At 35.5% G+C, this 22,130-nt stretch overlaps 1 protein-coding gene across 2 annotated transcripts in view; it reads left to right on the plus strand.

Annotated features, from left to right (window-relative positions):
* The window catches only part of SA1 (stromal antigen), a 327,847-nt gene that overhangs the window by 120,259 nt on the left and 185,458 nt on the right, over positions 1-22,130 (plus strand). For both annotated transcript variants that reach the window (XM_090413330.1, XM_090413331.1), the window contains exon 11: positions 14,963-15,185. In XM_090413330.1, the coding sequence (XP_090269456.1) occupies positions 14,963-15,185 (223 nt within the window). The remainder of the gene's footprint in view (positions 1-14,962; positions 15,186-22,130) is intronic.

A 22,130-nucleotide genomic window follows, 5' to 3' on the forward strand; every position in this document is an offset into this window, starting at 1 on the left:
CTGTTGGATTTCTGCTCAGGACATGGACTGGTTATTACTAACACCATGTTCCAACACAAAAATGTGCACAAATTCACATGGAGAGAAGAGGCTAGGAATAAGAAAAGTCTCATTGACTATGTTATTGTTGATAGTGATGTTTTCTCCCTGGTGCAGGACACCAGAGTGTACAGAGGATTTGAAATTGGAAGTGATTACTATTTAGTCTTGAGCAGGATAAAATTGAATTTCATATTGAAAAGAATAACTTGTAAGAAAGTTTTAAAGCGAATAAAAGTTGAGCAGCTCTCAGATGTGAACTGTAGACTAAAATACACAAAGATTATTGAAAAGAAAATGAAAGAGTTTGAGAACAGGAATCAAACCTTGGAGATTCAGTGGCAAACTCTGAAGAAAACATTTATTGATTCTGCCAGAGAGGCATGTGGTGAGGTTGTGTGCAAGGATAAAAAAATCAGAACTCCCTGGTGGACACAGGAAGTTAAAGAGGCAGTGAAGGAAAAGAAGAAAGCATATCAAAAGTTCCTGTCAAATAAGTCAGCTTTTACTCTCACAGAATACAGAGACAAATGTAAGAAAGCTAAACAGCGTGTAAAACTAGATAAACAAAAGTCATGGGAGGACTTTGGCAAGAATATAGAAAATAAATATCAAGAAGGTGGCAAAATATTCTGGAGGTTGTTGAAGAAGTTTAGGAACGGAGGAAAGAGTGCTGTAAAAGGAGTTAGAGATGATAAAGGTGACATGAAAACAGGAGAAAAAGGTATCCTTGAAGTATGGAGTAATTACTTTGAAAAACTGCTAAATGAAACAAGCAGTGATGACAGCACAGTGATAAAAAAAACACTGACCAGGCATGCAGTCAGGAATACATATCCATACTTGAAGTAGAAAAAGCCATCAAAGGCTTGAAATGTGGAAAGGCAGCAGGAGTAGATGATATTCGACCAGAAATGCTGAAGTATGGTGGTATAAGAGTCTTACAGTGGCTGCACTGCATAGTTCAGAAAGCCTGGACTGAGGGACGAATTCCCGATGATTGGAGTAGAGCTCTCAGAGTACCCATATATAAAAAGGGAAATAAAACTGAATGTGAGAATTACAGAGGTATTTCCCTACTGAGTGTTCCTGGCAAGGTCTATGCAAGTATACTTGAGAAACGGTTGAGAAGAATTGTGGAAGAAAAGCTTGGTGAAGAACAAGCTGGATTCAGGCCGAATAGAGGCTGTCAGGATCAGATCTTCACTTTACGACAAATAGTCGAGAAAGCATGGGAATATAACAAAGATCTGTATTTAAGTTTTGTCGATTTGGAAAAGGCATATGACAAGGTGCCAAGAGAGAAGCTATTCGATACGCTGCAGTTATATGGTGTCAATGGGGCATTATATCAAGCAATACTTAGTCTTTATTTGAGTTGTAAGTCAGCAGTTAGAATTGAAGGAAGTACAGGAAGATGGTTTAATGTTAAATCTGGTGTGAGAAAAGGATGTACATTATCCCCGCTGTTATTCATTATCTATATGGATCACATTATGAAGGAAAGTGGTATTAAACCTGATATCGAAATTGGAGATGTTAATGTCAGCTCTTTGCTTTATGCGGATGATGTTATACTTCTAAATAAATCCGCTACAAGTCTGCAAGATTCTCTGACTAAATTGAATAGCTGTTGTAATAGATATGGTATGAAGGTCAGCAATAAAAAGACAAAGACAATGAAAATAGGCAGAATTATTGAAAATGTCAACTGTGTTGTGAATGGAGAACCTGTGGAACAAGTAAAACATTTCAGTTACTTAGGCACGATTTTTACTGAAGACGGTAAATTAAATATAGAAATAGACAACAGAATCAGCAAAGCTGGTATGGTGGGAAGTCAATTGAATAAATTCATATGGAATAAGAGAGAAATTAGTCGGAACACTAAATTAGCTGTATACAGTGTTCAAACCGGTTTTAACTTATGGATCTGAGAGCTGGTTCAGAAGTAAAACACTTGGCCAAAGACTAGAGACCGCAGATATGAGAGTCCTGAGAAAGATTAGAGGCATGAACAGATGGCATCAATGGCAATATCATATTAAAAATGAGGATATTAGGAAAGAACTTGACATTGTCAGCATCCAGGAATGCGTTAGCAGAGCTAATCTCAGGTGGTATGGTCACTTAAATAGAATGGGAGAGGAAAGATTAGCAAAACAAGTGTTCTCTGCCAGGTTGGCAGGAAAACGACCCAGAGGAAGACCAAGATATAGATGGATTGATACAGTTCAAAGTGCCTTAGACGATAGAAATATAAGATCTGATAATGTTGGAGTCTTGACAAGTAACAGACTGATTTGGAGGAAAATTGTAGATAGGAAGTTAGTAATGATGTAAATTTTTCATGTAGTACTCTCATATCCTGTACACCCCTTGAGGGTACATGGCAGGAATTTGATGATGATGATAATTTCAGTATACCAGAACTTTACTATCATGAATGCTTTTTTTTTTTTTTTTGAGTGCATTAATCGCCTGACTTAGCATGGTCTCGCTCGAATGCACCTCCTAAAATGATCCCACTGAATGAGAATCCACTTATCAAGAAAAAAAATAATAGGAATATCCTTTCAGTGGAATTTTCATGGAATCTGTCAAAAATATTGATGATATTAAGGTTCTTCTGCTGAAACACAAACCAGTCTGTTTTTGTGAAACATATAAAGCTACATGAGGACCTCCCCTTAAGGCAAAAAGACAGAACTAAAGATCATGGTCCCATCCTAGTCATATCCTAGTGGGCAGTCACATCCCTTTTAAGTGTGTCAAGCTTAATACTGTTCTAGAAGTGGTAGCCATTTGGCTGTCAATGGGAATTCTTATTACAGTTATGTTTCATTTATTTATCACTGGATTCTGAGTTAAATCATTTTGCTTTGAGAATCATATATTGCCTCAGCCCATACTTTTTATGGGTAACTTTAATGGACAGAACACTTTGTGAAGTACTCCCTGGCAACATGAATGCATAAGGCTGTATCTCATTGAGTGTATGCTTGCTACTAATGACATCTTCCTTTTTGTAATATCTTCTGCCATAAGTCTGTCCATTTGTATTCTGCTATGGATCTTACGATGTTCTTCCATTCTACATGTTGGATGTCAAAGATACTGCATATAGAAGTGATTTTGCACTATATTTTCAAAGGAACAGTGTTCTCCTACACTCCTTGTGAGTTGTTATCCTATATGGAATACCTTTTTCCCATCTTGCAAAATTTATTGTTGAAGCAGTCAGCCAAAGACTTACCACTGAAGCAATGATGTATGTTACAGATCATGTGTCATCCAGGGAAAAGCTGCAGTTCCAAAAACTTCTCAATTTACACAATATCCAAAGCCAGGGAGCACAGGGGAAAAAGAAAAAAAAAATCCTTAAATGTGTTTAGGCCAAAACATATGTTAAACATCAGAATCAAAAACACTCATGGACTGCATTTTTACATCTATCAGTCATACAATTCATACACAACCAATGTGAAATGTACAGGTAAAGATCCTCCACTTTGAACTCAAAGCAGTTATAGACACTTTGGAGTAAAGCTTTGCCAGAATCTCTGCAGAATACAACTTCCTATCCTCCTGAATTTTTGATATTGAAAGAAAAACAAGAGAAACAGCTGCTCAACTTTTCTACAAATGAGGTAGAGCTGTACAGTGATAGAGCATTGTACAGAAGATAGTGGAAGACCTCTTACTATACAACAGAATAATTACTGAGGAGTTTCCAATTCATGGTATAAGTCTGATTAGCTATCTTTGTAAGATAATGGAGAAAATGATAAATGACAAAATAAAGATTTATTGTTACATAGACCATATATTTATAATGTACTTAAGCTCTTACAAATTGCCTACCAGTTTCGCTAGTAACTGACTAGCTTTCTCAAGGCTTGCATAGTACAAAAAAAGGTAAATGCAAAAAAGGTTTAAAAATACAAAGAACCGTTAGTACCTGTTAGGTAGCTAGGGTGACACGTTCGCGTGACATAACTACTCAGCATCATGAACACGCGTTACATTCAAACACGTAATATGATTATTTGCATACTGTAGCTCTGTTGAACTGAGGGAGCTAATTAGATTTTTCCAGGTATCGTTCAGAATGGCCCCTTGATTTCTGTTTAGGTTACTTCCCGTACATAGTACAACTGCCACTTCTTTAAATACTCGATGTCTGTAATCCGCGTCTGTGTAGGGCATGAAGCTGTTATTCCAGTCTATAGCGTGGTTCGAAGTTGAAAAGTGATGTGCCAATCCTGAGGTGATCATTCTGTTGTGATTAACATCGCCTACATGTTCTTTCTGTCTTATTTCCAGGCTTCTCGAAGTCTGTCCAATGTAGGAAAGACCGCACATGCATGGAATATTATACACACCTGGATATTTATAAAATGGCACACTGTCTTTAGGAGATCTTAGGACCTGTCTTATGCTATTTGTTGGTTTAAATACAACCCTGATGTTATGTGTATTTAACAATCTTGCAAATTTTGTGGAAGTTGAACCTATAAAGGGGATGACTGCTGTTGAGATTTGCTGGGCGACTGTTCTTTGTTGTTGGTTATCTTTGTATAGAAATTTGTTGATGATGTGTCTAGGATAACCATTTTGTGATAGAGTTGTAGCTATTTGAGACAGTTCTGTTTGAACTTCTTCCTCGTCAGAGATAAATTTTCTAGCTCGATTTCTTAGCATGTGGATGATGCTGTGTTTCTGTGACCTATGATGGTTAGAAGAGTAATGTAGATATCTTCCAGTGTCCGTTGGTTTTTTGTAAATCAACAGTTTGATACTGTTTCCTTGTCTTTTTATTAGTAAGTCCAAGAAGTGTAGCAGTTCGTTATTTTCTACTTCTAGAGTAAATTTTATTTTATTATGGAGTGCATTGATTCTGTTAACATCAGGGTTGTATTTAAACCAACAAATAGCATAAGACAGGTCCTAAGATCTCCTAAAGACAGTGTGCCATTTTATAAATATCCAGGTGTGTATAATATTCCATGCATGTGCGGTCTTTCCTACATTGGACAGACTTTGAGAAGCCTGGAAATAAGACAGAAAGAACATGTAGGCGATGTTAATCACAACAGAATGATCACCTCAGGATTGGCACATCACTTTTCAACTTCGAACCACACTATAGACTGGAATAACAGCTCCATGCCCTATGTAGACGAGGATTACAGACATAGCGTATTTAAAGAAGCGGCAGTTGTACTATGTACGGGAAGTAACCTAAACAGAAATTAAGGGGCCATTCTGAACGATACCTGGAAAAATCTAATTAACTCCCTCAGTTCAACAGAGCTGCAGTATGCAAATAATCATATTACGCGTTTGCATGTAACGCATGTTCATGATGCTGAGTAGTTATGTCACGCGAACGTTTCACCATAGCTACCTAACAGGTACTAACGGTTCTTTGTATTTTTAAACCTTTTTTTGCATTTACTTTTTTTGTACTATGCAAGCCTTGAGAAAGCTAGTCAGTTACTAGCGAAACCGGTAGGCAATTTGTAAGAGCTTAAGTACGTTATAAATATATGGTCTATGTAACAATAAATCTTTTCTAAATAACTTAGGGAATTGAAACAACGTAGATACGAATATAAATTAAATAATACTTTAATAGATATTTCTGATATTTCGGCAATGTCTCATTGCCATTTTCTAAAGGAACTTACAGAAAGGCAGGAGCACACAGGCCCTAACAATACAGTAACTGGAAATGAAGATATGAAGCTATCTTTCTCCTAGAAGTCCTGATGGTGCCCTCTGGTGGGCTAAGTAGGCATTCTTGGCCGTTGGGCTGAAGGTCTGCTGATGTATGCCTCCCAAATTTGGGGCAGTCGCATACAACCAAATTTGTTGAGGTTTGGAGAGTTTCTTAGGGCAGAGGCTGATTCCATAAATAATCTTTGGAATTTATATTTGCTCCGGTGTATTATTTTTGCTTTCTTCCACCGTATTCTGTGGCGAGTATCCAGAGCATGGTCTGCAAGACCAGAATGGCTATATTTGTAAAACCGGATGTAGTCCTTGTGTTCAGAAATTCTGATATTCGCTGTCCTGCCTGTTTGGCCAAAGTACGACAGTTTACAACTGCAAGGGACCTAGTATACACCAGGTAGGTCTAGGGGAAGTGGTTGGTCTTTGGTAGAGCGGATAAGGGATGCCAATTTTCTGTAAGGTCTGTAACAGGAGGTGAGGTCATGTTTTTTTAGAATTTTGGTAATTTTTTCTGAGGTGCCTCGAATGTAGGGAATGATTATGGATTTAGAGTAATCTTTTTTGTGGAGGGGGGAGGAGGGGGGCTGTGGTTTGTAGGTTTTAATATTTTTTGGATTTTTTTTGGGGGGGGGGTAGCCATTGGCTGAGAAAGTGTTTAGGATGTGATTTAGTTCAGTGTTAAGGGCTGTGTCGTTAGAACAGATTAGTTTAGCCCTGTTGTATAGTGTTTTTACCACTCCATATTGTTGTGAGGGGGGGTGGTGAGATTGTTGGTGGATGTATCTGCCTGTATGGGTGGGTTTTCTGTAAACTGAGAAAACCAAAGTTCCATCAGGCTGGCGGGTGACTAGTGTGTCTAGGAAGGGGAGGCAGTTGTTTTCCTCTTTTTCCAGGGTGAACTTGATTCTGGCGTGTTGGTTGTTTAAGTGTGTGAGGAAGGAGAGGAGTGTTTCAGAGCCATGTGGCCAAATAGCGAACACATCATCAACGTAGCAAAGCCATATGGTTGGTTTTTGTGGGGCAGAGGCTAAGGCTTTTTCCTCAAAGGTCTCCATAAAGAAATTGGCTAAGGGTGGGGAGAGTGGTGAGCCCATGGCTGTCCCCTCTATTTGTTTGTAGAATTTTCCCTGCCAAACGAAATAGCCTGAGTTCATTGTGAACTGAAATAGGGCTGAGATATCGGGAGAAAATTTAGCTTGGATTAGCTCTAAAGTTTCCATGAGTGGGACATTGGTGAATAAGGAGGAGACGTCGAAGCTGACCATTATGTCACTATGTTGGAGTGTAAGGTTTTCTATGCTGGCTTTGAAGTGGGCTGAGTTTTTTATGTGTGATGGTGTGTTGCCAGTATAGTGTGTGAGCTCTTTGGCCAAATATTTAGCTAATTTGTATGTGGGGGAATCAATGCCATCCACTATGGGACGTAATGGCACATTTTCTTTATGTATTTTTGGGAGTCCGTAAATACGGGGGGGGGTATAGAGTTAAACGGTTTTAATCTGTTGGTAACTTCTACAGGCCAAGAAGTGACTTTCTTAAGGAGGCTGTGAAGTTTTCTAATTTGTAAGTTCTAATTTCTAATTTTCTGTAAGTTCCTTTAGAAAATGGCAATGAGACATTGCCGAAATATCGGAAATATCTATTAAAGTATTATTTAATTTATATTCGTATCTACGTTGTTTCAATTCCCTAAGTTATTTAGAAATGCATAACCAACGTATAAGCCTATCTACGAGAATAAATCTTTATTTTGTAATACTTTATGACCAAAACATGTACAATTTAAAATGATAAATGCTAGACTTCTCTGATGTTTAGAAAGCAGTGATCTTCTCTCTGACTCATAATGTGGCTTTTAGAGACACTGTTCTTCCCAAGTGGGAAGAACAGTGTCTCTAAAAAGTGGGAAGCACATTATCCCTGCCATTTCAAGAAGAGGGTCTTCCCTAAGATTCTGTCTTATGTGTAACACTCTTTGCTGTCAGAGTTAACTCGATCACTGAACAGTTTGCTCCCACTGTAATCAGTGCTCTATATGTTAATGGCTTCACAATTTACTGTCATTCTTGTAACATGAGGATCATCGAAAGGCACTTTCAACATGCAGTCTATTGTATCTGCTCATGGGCTCTTAGTAACAGGTTTAAGTTTTCAGTAAGTGTCTCACTACTTCTGTTGAAAATGCACCTTCGGCCAGACTCAGAGTTAAGGATGAGACAAACTATTATTCCAGTAGCAACAGAAGCTCATTTTTGACAGAAAATGTAAATTCCTTGCTTCACCTTTATCGTCTGCTTTTCATTCAAAGCTTGATTATGGATCCCAAGTCTGCTGTTCTTCATAGAAGAGTATCCTCTTATGATTGAATCCTATCCATCATCAGGGTACAAATAGCTACTTGAGCATTTTGTGCAATGCCTATTTGAAGTTTTTATGTTGAAACATATTGGCTCACTCGGTCTGCTTCAGAAACAGTTCTCTTAACTATGTCCTAAAAATGGTGTCTTTTCCTAAACATCATACGTGGACTAGTATTTTTTTTTCTCTGTTGGGAAGTTAGTATTGCACACATTATTCACTCGTTTTGATGTGTGAAAGAGATTGTAAGCTATTGGTACTATCTGCACTGAGTGTAATAGCATTTCTCAATCACAAGTTTGCACTCCATCGTGCAGCTTTTCGCTGGTGCAGCGAAAAGCTGCACGATGGAGTGCAGTTTTCGTCATCATCAGTCTACCTGCAATTGTTTAATGCATGCAGAACAGAGTGATCAGATTTCTTAATTCACGCATACTGACGGTTCAGGATCTGAGACCTCTGTTAGTTGTCCAGCTGTTTGTCCTGTCTGTATTATATCCAGTCAGATCCTGCTTGAATGCAGTAATTATACACCTGAGCTGCATGTCATCCATCTTGTGCTTGTATACATAACAGAAAACCACTACAAAAAATGTACAATTTATATTGACTCATTAAGTTCTTTACTGCCCATCTCTCCTGTGTACAATCCACATCCAGTTTATGATGTTTTACAACTATTGTAAAAATGAAGATCCTTAATGTTAATGTTTGGTCGTACCTGTATTCCCAACCACATTGGAATTAAGGAAAATGAGACTGCAGGTGTACTTGACAGATCAGCTCATACTTTCTCTATATTGTTTGTCAGTCATATGCAGACTGACAGTTAATAACAGAAGAAAAGTTAATTAATCATGGTGGGAAACACTGACAAATAAATTGCATGAGATTAAGTCTGAAATTAAGCATTAGCACTTCTGTCAACATAGAAACAGGAGAAAGGAAGTTATTGCTAGCTCCACATGGTTACATTCTTATCTAATGAAGGTTGATAACCCACCTACATATGAACATTGCAACACTCATCTCACCATTTGACTTGTTCTGGTGGACTTCCAACACTTCTTTCGAGAAAGGAATGAAATATTTATTAATCTGGCTGAGCCATATATACTTAGGACGATGTTGTCAGACTTGAACAAACTGCACGTAGTTTTTTAACTTTTTAAAAAGAATTAATTTATAAAAATGCATTTGATTATAAATCAAAATTATATGTATAGCATTGATATGTATAGTTTCTTTTACAGCAGGAAATGTCATGGCATCAATGTTTTGGGATGCTAAAAGCATTTTGTTTATTAAATATCTTGAAAAGGGTAAAACAATAACTGGGGAATATTATTCCAATCTTAAGCAGACTAGATGAAAAAATTCGTGAGAAAAGACCCGGTTCCCAGAAGAAAAAAAAATCATCTTTCATCAGGACAATGCAGCTGACCACAAAGGTGTTTTGGTAATGGGAAAATTAAGGAATCTGTGCTATGAATTGTTGGAACATCCACCCTATTCCCCAGATTTAGCTCCCTCTGACTTCTGTCTCTTCCCAAAACTAAGGCTCTTCCTCACTGGTCAGCTTTTTTCTTCAAATCAAGAGGTGATTGCAGCTTTAGAGGGGTATTTTGCAGATCTTACTGAGAACCACTACAGGGATGGGATAATGGTGCTGGAGCATCACTGGAATAAATGTATTAATCTTAAGGGAGATTATGGTGAAAAATAAAAATAATTTTGAAATTATAAATTCCTTTTTTCATTGTTAGGTCGAAGAACTTTTTTAGACCACCCTCGTATATGAGGCTTTAATTAGTAAACTTTGTGTCTATTCTGGTCAGTCTTCTTTCTTGGATTTTGTCTATTGTTCTTTTTTGTTTGTCATTTCCTTATGTCTTCATTTCTTAGTCTATCCAGCAGAGATACTCCAAGTAATCTTCTTAGCCAACCCATTTCAGTAATTCAGATAAGGGATGCTAATTTTTTATGTGATCTGTAAGTTTTGTAAAGCTGTATTTCCTTAGGATTTTTGTTAATTTTTCAAATGTGCCCCACATTTATGGAATGGTGATAGATTTGGTGTATTATCTACTCTGAACAGGAGGGGGGCTGCAGTTACAGGGTTTCAATATTTTTTGGGGTGGGATTGTAGCCATTAGCTAAGAAAATGTTGAGAATATAGTCAAGTTCAGTAGTTAGGGCACTGCTCTCAGAACTGATTAATTTTGCCCTGTTATATAAGGTTTTTATAATCTCACCATTGGGAGATTGGTGGTGTGAATTATCTACCAGTATGTGTGGGTTTTCTCTAAATAGAGAATGCCAGATCTAATTACATACCAGGCTGGTATGTAATTAGAGAGTTAGGAATGGGGAATGTTGTTGTTTTCCTTTCTAACACCGAATCCTGGAGTGTTGATTGTTTAGATGTGTTAAAAAATGTTGAGCGGATCCAGGCCATGTGACCAAATGAAGAACACATCTATGTTACGTAGCCAGACAGTGGATTTATGTGGGTAAGAGTTTAAGGGTTTTTCTCCATGAAGTAGTTGGCCCAAGGGTGGAGAAAGTGGAGAACCCATGACTTTCTCCTCTGTTTGTAGGCCTCTTAAAAGGGGTCTATAAACAAACCGAGTTTGTAGATCCCTTCAGAAGACAAACTAAAACCATATAACTGCCTCTCCCCCACCTGATATCAAAAATCCTGAAACAAAATGTGCCATTGTATCCTATTGGATGGCATCGATTCACCAACATACAAATTAGCCAAACGTTTAGCAAAGTGCTCACATTCCAGCACACTGACATAATGGTCAATTTTGATGTCTGCTCTCTATTCACAAATGTCCCACTCAAAGACACCTTAGACCTCATTAAAGCCATATTTCCTCCTGATATCTTGGCCCTCATTCAGTTCACTATCAACTCAGGCTATTTCGTTTGGCAAGAAAAATGCTATACACAGATTCCTAGTCCAGTTGCAAAAATCGGATGATAAACCATAAGATAATAGTTCTTTTAGTGTCCTGGTATTTAGGCCTATACGTTGATTCTCATGCATTTTGTTGTTTCAGGAAATTGACAATATAGAGCTGACAGTTATTTTAATTATTACTTCCTATATTTTTCCAAAGTTAAATTGCCATCTTTAGAGAGGTATCAAACATGTGCACACAGGTACACTTCAGTAATCCAAAAATGGAACAGGAGAGATACAGGATGTCCAACAGTCCTATAATTATGTCACCACCTATTCACTTTTTTGGGCTGAATGTATGCTGATGAGGTTTTCCCATATGAGAGGCAATTTGATACAACCATTTGGATTGGAATAGTTGGTAAGAGCTGCAGCAGATTCGAGGAAAAGCATCTTGAATTTAAATTTGCTTCAGTGGAGTTGGGTGGCTTTTTTTCAACAGATCCTGTGCCAGATATCCAGAGCATGGTCTGCTAACAGATGTAAACAGAGGAATCCTTCCTCTCTAAGAACAACTATAAACAGGACCCTAGAAAATCCAGCATCCTAAATCTAAAATAACAACTTTAATACTGAAAAATAGGACATCACTGTTAAGGGGGAAAAAAAAAAAATCTATAAGAAAGTTTATCCATGTTGTTATTTATAAATATTTATTTATTTATTTTTATTTTTTTTAAATCAAAATTAACAATTGTAATAATAGAAATAGGACACCACTGTTACTGGAAGGAAAACCATCTGTAAGCAAGAATGTTTATTCATGTAATCAAAAATTAAATTAGCTTGATGTAATTATTATTTTTATTTATTTATTTTCTTTTTCACTAGAGGTCATGCCAGTGAGTAGCATGTGATCAAATCATTGTTTTTCTAGCTTACGGTTTGAAATGTAACGCAGCTTGTCTTGTATATTTATGTATGCTCCAGATGATGATCTTGATATGAAGATCGAAACGTCGGGATAATAAAAAGAGTTATTTTAACACAGTTGTAGAATCCATAATTTCAAAAATGAATGCTGATCATCATGTAACACTAAAAGAAAGGATTGGCCAAGAAAGTTTTTTATGTGAGTGAGTTCTGTGGTGAGTGCAGTGTTATCAGAACAAATTAATTTTGCCCAGTGGACTATGATTTTATAGTTCCAAATTGTTGGGAGGAGAGCGGGGTAGTTATGTGACTGTTGATGGATATGTGAGTGGGTGGGTTTGTTTTCTGTAGACTGTAAAGGTCAGAGTTCCATTTTGTCTTGTAACTAGGACATCTAGGAAGGGTAGTCTGTCACTTTCTATTTTTGTCATGAATTGTATCCTTGGAAGTTGGCTGTTCAGATGGGATAGGAAAGTGTATAAGGTGTCCAGGCCATATTGCAAACACATTGTCTACATAGTGTAGCCATATAGTTGGTTTATGGGGGGTAGGATAAAGGGCATTCTTTTCAAATGTTTCCATGAAAAAGTTAGCCAAGGGGAAAAGAAGCCTTTGTCTGCACCCTTTATTTGTTTGCAGAATTTTCCTTGCCAAAATAGCCTTAGTTCATGGTGAACCGTGAAACTGCTGAGATATCAGGAAGAAATTCTGCTTGGATAAGAGCAGGATGTCTTTAAATGGAGGATTTGTGAATAAGGAGGAGATATTGAAACTGACCATTAGGTTAGTGTTGCAGAGCATGAGGTCTTTTGTATACTGAACTTAAAATGGGCTGAATTTTTTTATGTGTAATGAGGTGGTTTGAGAAAGCATTCTGGCTAGTTTGTAGGTGGATGAGTCAATGCCATTTACAATTGGGCATAGTGGTACATCCTTTTTATGGATTTTTTGGCCATCCATAAATACTGGAGGAGGGGGGGGGATTTGGAATTGTAAGATTTTAGTTTGTTAGTCACATCTGCCAGCCAGGTAGTGACATTTTTAGGAGTCTATGGATGGTTGTGATCCATGTGTAGCTGGGGTCATAATTTAGTTGGTGGTAGGTGGACCAGTCTTTAAGAAGGGTAGTCATATTTTATTAAAATCTGTATAGTTTAGAATGACAGTAGCATTGCCATTGTCTACTTTCAGGATTATTATTTTTTTCTTATTTCTGAGATGTAGAAGGCTTTAAATTTTTTGTTGGGCAGCGTGCTTTTCAGGGGGTTTAGTCTGTGACATGACATTGGCTACATCAAGCCTAATATTGTTGGCCTTACTGGTAGGAAGGTTGTAAATTCCATGCTCGATTTGGATCACAAAATCTTTGGTTGGTACCTGAGTGCGATAGCAAAGTTTTGGCCATAACTGAGTGCATTGATAGGGTCTGATTTGAGGATAGTGGTTGGATAGATTACCACTACTATTTTCAGGCAGTCTTGCAGGCATTAGTACATTTTTGACTAGGTTGCTGAATTTTTTGATAGTAGTTTAAGTAGATTTTTGCACCAAATTAGATCAGATTCTCTCCACCCTTTCTCCGACCCTTTTTGGCTTTTGTCCAAAGGTAGGTGGTGTTAACTAGATTAATTCTGATTAAAAGGGATTGAATCTGTAATGGTAGTCACTGATTGTGAATGTTTGGGAAAAAAAAAAAAGTTCGCTGTTGATGATTTTGCATATAATTTTTGAGAGAACTGGGGCGAGGACTATCACAATGAGGTGATAGTCTGATGACCATGATAATATCATCATGTTATTTTTTTTCGGAATAGAATGAATAATAGTAATTTAGGGTAGTTGCCAGATTGGTATACAAGATTTGTACTTGACAATGGTTAGAGGAGAAGATTGCCTTCCAAGTGAAGTTATGATGTACCATGTAATATGTGGCAAGGGACCAGAAAATTTTGACTGGTTTTGACAACAGACAAGTTTTCTATACTTGTTCATTTCAGAGTTGGCTTTAGATTCACCAGTGGTGTTTTTCCAGCAGTTATGAACTTCAGTATAGACTTGATGCAAAGCTGGAGCTCTTATCTTGTGGAGCTTATTTTTCTTGGCTGCCCTGGTACACATCGGAAAACTAAGGCTTGGATAGTATTTGGGGGTTTTGATTGGAATTGGGAATGAAGGTCTTCATTCTAATAAGAAGTGTTTCATTTATAAGTATAGTCATATTTATTGTTTTATTCATGCTGTTGTTTTACCTTGGCTTTACAACATGCCTATCACTTGATTTTCATATAGGCCAAAACCTGAGTATACTCAGATTATTTTAATTTTAAGCTTTTAATTTTTCCATGTTCACTACTGATTTTCATATCTTGTGCAGTTTTATCTCATCATTTAAAAAATTCCTAATATGTTTCAGTATTGGGTCCTCAAGAAATAGACATTTTATAAATTTCCAACAGTTTAGTTCATGATTAAAATGGTCCATAACTACAGCATGTGAGGCAAGCATTTTACTCATGATGGATGATAGTTCCTCATATATTCTTTGTAGCTTCTTGATAAGTTTTTCTTTTTCTCCAGTGCATAAATATATCTCATGAAAGAATAACATCAAAGGATAATTTTTTTTTACATCTCTTGTTTTTTTTACATCTCTTTTTTCACCATTTATTTAAATTCAAGTAAATGGACATATTTAATAAATCTCACACTATATTTTGTAATCACTAGTAATAAAATTTTCCTACACTTTTCTGTGAATCATACTTCCTACATTTAAATGTATTTCTAAACTGATGAAAATATATTTATCAAGTCATAATAATTGATAGTAAAATATTTTACTCGGTAATGTGAATAAACAATAGTTTGAACATTGTAAAAACAGTATCATTTGTAGTCAAATGCACTTCTTTGATCTGGTTAGTAAATTATGTTCTATTTGAAGAACTCTTGCTCAGATAATTCTTTTCTTTCAAATAGGTATCATCGTGAAATTTTAACAGATAAAGATTGTGAGCATGTATATGAACTGGTATATTCTTCTCATCGTGCAGTGGCTCAAGCTGCAGGAGAATTTTTAAATGAGCGATTGTTTCAACCAGATGAAGAGGCAGTACAAGGGCTACGTACCAAGAGAGGGAAAAAACGTTCAATTAATACTCCTTTAATCCGGGATCTTGTTCAGTTTTTCATTGAAAGTGAAGTAAGTTTCTCATTTTTATTTTATTAATGTTGCAGCCTGTTCCATGTGATAATTTGTTGATATGCAGTATTAGTTGCTTTATATTTAAATTTAACAGATTTTGTTATAGTTAAAGTTTGATTGTATATACTGAATCCACTTTTTCTTTGGTAGAGCCCTTAATCTTGTTTATAACCGTTTTGAGGACTGAAGTACAACTATCTACATGTTTATTAGCTATGTTAAATTTTATAGAACAAAAGTTTTAACAAGTTAACTTGTCTGACTACTCATTTTACAATCTGATGTAAAAAGTATTTCCTTACCCAATCTTAAAGGAACTTCTGAACATCATCAAAACAACTTGGAAGTTATCTTCTTTCTTACCATCCACTAGAAATAAATTACCACTATATTACTTTGGATAGACTAGCTGTTCTGTTAAGATTATGCAAGAACACATAATCACATCAAATTTTTAGAATCAGAAGGTTCTTGTCTTGTTTCCCATGCCATGGACACTAGACATAGTTCTTTGGAATCAAACCAAGATTTTGCACTACAGTAAATTTAAATTTGATTGTCTGTTCCTTGAACCTTGTGCAACCCTGAGACATCGTTCTAACCTTAACCACTCTGATTGCATGCCTGTCTCAAGATTCTGGGAAGTCATCATCATAACTTTTTAATAAATATATATATTATTATTTTAATCAGTTATTAGTTAACCTTGAATTACTGAGCTATACATGGTTCCCTTAAATGCTTGTAGTACAGTCTCCTGTTCACTCAGCTGTGACTCAGAGGGAAGTATTCTCATCCTATGTGACTCATTCTTGTGATTCATATTTTTAATGTTTTACTAATCTTTGTGCTCTCCCTGAATGATGCTCATGTTGCAATGAGCAAAAGATATAGGAGTTTTTAAATTCTAATTTCTTTTACATGTTTCTTTTACAGTTTTTAAAATTTTACAACACATAAATTTTATTTTTATAAGTATATCTTTGAACAACATTAGAAATATACTCCAATTTTATGTTTACATGAAATTAACATCTTGTAGAAAAGATGTAATGTTCTTTATTCTCTTTATCTATGCAGCTTTCATACTCTTGAACTATGTTAAAGATGCTAAGTTTAGCTTTGATTAAATCTTTATTCAAGTAGTAAAAAGCAATACGTTTTGTTGACTTTATTAGACTTTTGGTTGTATAGTATTGTACACATTTAATGAATGCTCTTTGAGTTAAGAAATCTCTTTGAAAAATGATTTTTTTTTGTTTCCTGTTCAAACAGAAACAGAGAAGAAACTTGTTATCATTAAATTTAATAACCTGCAGATTGTTCTTTGTAAGAAGTCCTTTTCAGTAGATAGGACTGGGAAATACTTGCATCAGAAACTGATGAGCTGTGTGAAAGACTGGAGTAGTTGATGAGAGATGAATTGTTAATCATCCTAATTGCTTTCTTCTATACTAAATTAAGAATGTTTAGACGATTCTTAGGGTCATCATCCCAAATGATGACCCTATATCATAAGCAATATTCTATGATAAGAAGAATTTGTTAGTTATACAGCATTAATGTTTGTTGGATTCTGAGGAGGCAGTGTTTATATGTTTATATAGTCAAGAAGAGACAATTATCTTGTTCATTGTGAAAAAGTAAGACTCTTTTTACAAAAAAATAAGATGATCGAGTCTCGCAGACACTGTTAGCAAACTCAGAATTCCATTGAAGGATGGTTTGGGAATTCAAATTTAGAGATCTAGATAGATTTCTGAACAGATGACATCAATGGCAATATCATATTAAAAATGAGGATACTAGGAAAGAGCTTGGCATTGTCAGCATCCAGGAATGCGTCAGCAGAGCTAATCTCAGGTGGTATGGTCACTTAAATAGAAGGGCGAGGAAAGATTAGCAAAACAAGTGTTCTCTGCCAGGTTAGCAGGAAAACGACCCAGAAGAAGATCAAGATATAGGTGGATTGATACTGTACAAAGTCTCTTAGATGGTAGAAATATAAGATCTAATAATATTGGAGTCTTGACGAGTAACAGACTGATTTGGAGGAAAATTGTAGATAGGAAGTTAGTAATGATGTAAATTTTTCATGTAGTACTATCATATCCTGTACACCCCTTGAGGTTACATGACAGGAATTTGATGATGATGATGATGAGATGTAGATATATTATGATGGAAGTTTTGTTGAGCATAAGGTTTGCTTAAAAATAAGAGAGAATAGTATTGTGCTGCCTAATGACATTGAATATCGGCAAACTGTGGATTGGATTTGCAGTCGTGAAGACCTTGATGTATAGAAGAAAGAAAATAGGTGAAAGAATGGAAATCCTCTCATAACCCATTATCAGTCGAAAATTTTAATAATTGCAATCCATTTATCATTATAAGATAATATGCAATCAGAAAGAAAGCCAGTAGCCATTACAAAAAATAGAATATAGACCAAAGGATTGATTGTACTGATTGTTAATGGATTTCTTCATCACTTCAGAAAGAGGTAAAGTGAGAGCAGTAGGATTGTTTGATATAAACATTATGTTATCTCATTCTTATGACGACATAAAATGAGTGCTGAGTTGGAGAACAGTTGGAGAAATACTGTCAGGACTAAGACTTCTGAAATTAACAAGATTCTGAAGAGTCTCTCTTTTTTGTAGGGGAAATTGTGTGTCGATAGTTTAAATTGCTAAGAAGATATTTACTGTGATCATAATGCAAGAATATGAGGAAAAGTTCTTTGAATCAATGTGCTGATAATTTGAATTAAAATCAGTTGCAGTCTGCTTGGTTCTTCTCCTCAACAGTTTTGATACATTCTTATAGAATGAAGGCTTAGATACAGGATGAAAATTGGAATGGGGAATAAATGTTTCTATATCTTTGGCATATTTTGGCAGTGTGGTTAGGATAAATATTTAGATCGAAGACTGGAAACAATAATCCATCTGAGGAAATAAAACACAAATAATCCTAATTGGAATTTTTGTAATAATAGACAGGTGAATGTTGCTCCATGGAAGGAGAAATCAATGTTAGACTGGGTTGGGTTGAATTGCTTAGAGAACAGTTAATATCCACAGTGTACTAGCAGTATCTTTGTTAGTTAAGAGTCAAGACTATGGAGAGTTGTTAGGAATAGCTGGTATTTATGTAAATGTGTGAAGAATTTGTGTGAAATTATTGGTGATGGCATCTCTACATGTTGAATCATTGCACTTGAAAAAAGTAAGCCAGTTGGAATTGTGATCATGAAAATTTCTGGAGAACTTGAAAGAAATCAGAAAGTTCAGAACGGTTGTGTTTATTAGGAGAGCAATAGTATGTAAATTTGATAGATTTATTCAGAGAAGATCAGAAAAAGAAAAATCTAGGTTGGACATTCAGATGGGATATTAGAGCAAATATATTCACAGCCTCTACTACCTTTGAAACCAAAACCGATCAGCATATGAATGTACAAAGTGAGATGAATAGTGATTAACAAGTTCATATTTGATCTACTTGCATATGAGATGCTCAATCAGTCAGATGGTAAATTTCAATTAGGAAGCAACATTATTGTCAAACATTTACCTGCTGCAGTATTCCAGAACAGTATACCTTGCAAAGAGATACCAGTAAAATAAATTATAAAGAAACAGTTGTGTGCAGTTTTTGGTTCTCCTAAGCCTATAACATGAATTACAGCCTGTAGCTAAGTCATGCTACAAGGAATTCATAACAAGACTTAGCTATAGCCCATAGGCTGTTGTTCATGAAACAACTTATTTCAATAAAATTAATTCAAAACATTGCATAAGAACAAGATAATCATAGCAATTTAATAAATTCCTGGTGTTTAGGCATATATGTTGATTCTCCAGCATAGTGTTGTTTAAGGAAATTAACAACATAGACTAGATAATAACTAAAAATATTTAATTATTATTCCCTATATTTTGCCGAAGTAAAATCGGCATCTTTGGAGATTAATACATTGGTATTAAACATGCACAACTCCGCCTGAAGTTGGTTACTCTGAGTAGTGATCACTCCAGCCAGTCCCAAGCCTGGATGAAGGAGGAGGGTTGTGCATTGAGTTGGCAACCCAATCACATAAAATATTTGATGCTGCGAAACTGATACAAGCGAAACCTCTGAACAGTACTCAATGGCAACCGACCTGGAATGGAAAATAGGATATGATTGGATTATGAAATAGGCAGAAAAATAAGAATAAAATAATAAGAAGAGATATGAAAATGGCAACATGGAATGTAAGGACAATGAAACGAATAGGAAAGATGAATTAAGTTGCTAATGAAATGCTGAAATATAAAATAGACCTCATTGCACTACAAGAAATGTGATGGTAAGGACAGGGGAGAATTGATAAGCAGCATTATAGTGTTATTTATAGTGGTCACAATGAACAAACTGGTCAGCTGTGTACTGGCTTCATAGTAAGCAAGGAAATATGGAAAAGTATGTTAGAATATGAAGCATATTAGTGACCGAATATGCAAAATAAGATTAAAAGGAAAATTTAGAAACATTACTGTTATTACAGCACATGCACCAACTGAGGAGAAAGAAGAAATTGATAACGATCGATTTTATGAGCAACTGACAGAGTCTGCTGTAAGACGCAAAGGTATGATATCCTATTAATCATGGGAGACTTTAACGCTAAGATTGGGAGAGATGAAAATCAAAAGCAAGTGGCAGGAATATTTACATTACATGATAAAAACAATGAAAATGGTGATTTACTGATGCAATTGCGATCAGAAATTAAGCAATTCACCTGGGAACTTGGAGGATACCAGGCATGAATGAAGTAAACCAGATTGATCATGTTTTAGTGTCGAGACGTCATTTTTCCTCTGTCATTGATGTCAGGAGCTGTAGAGGCCCTAATTGTGACAGCAATCATTATCTAGTGAAAATGATTATAAGAGAAATGTGATAAATATGACAAAAAAGAAGGCTGTGTTATTATGGGACATAGATAAACTTCATAATGATGTAAAGGAAGCTAAGAAATATCAAGATAACTTGAAAACTAAATTAAATAAAACTGAAAATAACATAACTAATGGATTCAATGGTATTGAATGAAAATGGAATACAGTAGAAAATATGATTAAAGAAGCGGCTGCTGAAACGATAGGTGAAAAGAAAAGAACTCATAATGAAGAATGGTTTGATGAAGAATGTGATGCAGCTATAAAAGAGAACAGAGCCAGAGCACGAATGATGCAGCTAAACACTAGAAGTAATCGGGAGAGATACAATGAACTAAAAAAAAAAGAAAATATACTAAAAAAAAAAAGAAAATGAAAATGTTTATGAAACAAATAAAAGAAATAGATCAACTTAATACTCAAAAGGAAGGTAGAAAATTTTATGCTGCTGTCCAAAAAATGAAAAAAGGATTTCAACCAAGAATTAGTGGATGTAAAGATAGAAAAGGAAATTTATTAGGAGAGGAAAATGAAATAGTAGAGAGATGGGCAGAATATTTTAAGGATTTATTAAATATCGAAGAAAATGGAGGAAATATTCAATTAGAAACAAGAAAGGACATTGATGTAGAAGAAAATACCCTTATAAAATCATCGACAACTAGTGAAATTGAAGTTAAAATACCAAAAATGTGAAATAATAAAGCACTGGGAGAAGATAATATAGTTGCAGAAGTACTGAAACACAGAGGGGATTCAAAATGTTTTGTACTATAGGATATATTTTCGACAGTCTGGTCCAAGGAAAAAATGCCAGGCAGCTGGAATGTTGGCATAACTGTCCTATTTATAAAAAAGGAGATAAACTCGATAGTAATTATAGGGGTATTACGTTACTTAATGTAGTTTATAAAATTCTTACATCCATAATAAATGACAAGCTTAAAGAGATTACCAAAAAGAAAATAAGAGAATGTTGGGGTGGATTTAGATCAAACAGAATTACCATTGATCGACTTTTCATTATCAGACAAATGATTGAAAAATGTTTTGAGCATGCAATAGACCTACATATGTTATTTATTGACTTTAAGCCAGCATTTGATAGTCTAAACAGAGATAATCTAAAAAGGCTATGAAAGAATTTAAGTATCTAGGAGATATTGTTGGGAATGAGGCACGATTGACTATTAAAGAACGCATTCAAACTGGTAATAAAGCATATTATGCAAATATGAACATGATTAAAAGCAAGCTAATAAGCAAAAATACTAAAATACTTATATATAAAATGCTCATTAGACCCTTGGTTACATATGGAAGCGAAGCTTGGACTCTTAGTGAAAAAGACGAAGACAATTTGAGGAAATTTGAAAGGAAGATTATAAGAAGAAATTATGGACCTGTTGAAGAAAATAGTGTATGGAGAATACAGTGCAACAAAGAAATTAGTCAGATACTAAAAGAAGATATTGTTAGGTTCATAAAAGCACAGAGATTGCAATGGTTAGGCCATATGCCAAGAAGAATACTAAGAGAAACGATATATGCAACAAGGAAAAAAGGAAGACCGAGATTAAGATGGATGGATAATGTAATCCAAGACTTAACTACTATGAAAGTGAAAGGCTGAGAAAGACTAGTCAAGGATAGAAGATCGTGGATGCAAGTTGTACAGGAGGCTAAGGCTCACAGCAGGCTGTAATGCTGGATGGTAGGTAGGTAGGTATTAAACATTCACATGAAGATGCACTTCAGTAACAAAGGTGAAAGAGGAGAGATATATATGATGACTTAAAGTTTTATGATTATGTTACCTGTTGGCTTTGGTTGGGTGTTCTTGGCTGTTGGGTTATCTGCTGATGAGGGTTTCCCATATGAGAAGCAGTTTGATACAACCATTTTTGTTTAGGTTGGAATAGTTGATAAAAACTGCAGCAGATTTGAGGGAAAAGCTTCTCAAATTATTTGCTTTGATGGAGTAAGG

This window comes from Typopeltis vanoorti, chromosome 24 (assembly GCF_054136105.1).
Source record: "Typopeltis vanoorti isolate ZY-2024b chromosome 24, IOZ_Tvanoo_1.0, whole genome shotgun sequence".
Lineage (NCBI taxonomy): Eukaryota > Metazoa > Arthropoda > Arachnida > Uropygi > Thelyphonidae > Typopeltis > Typopeltis vanoorti.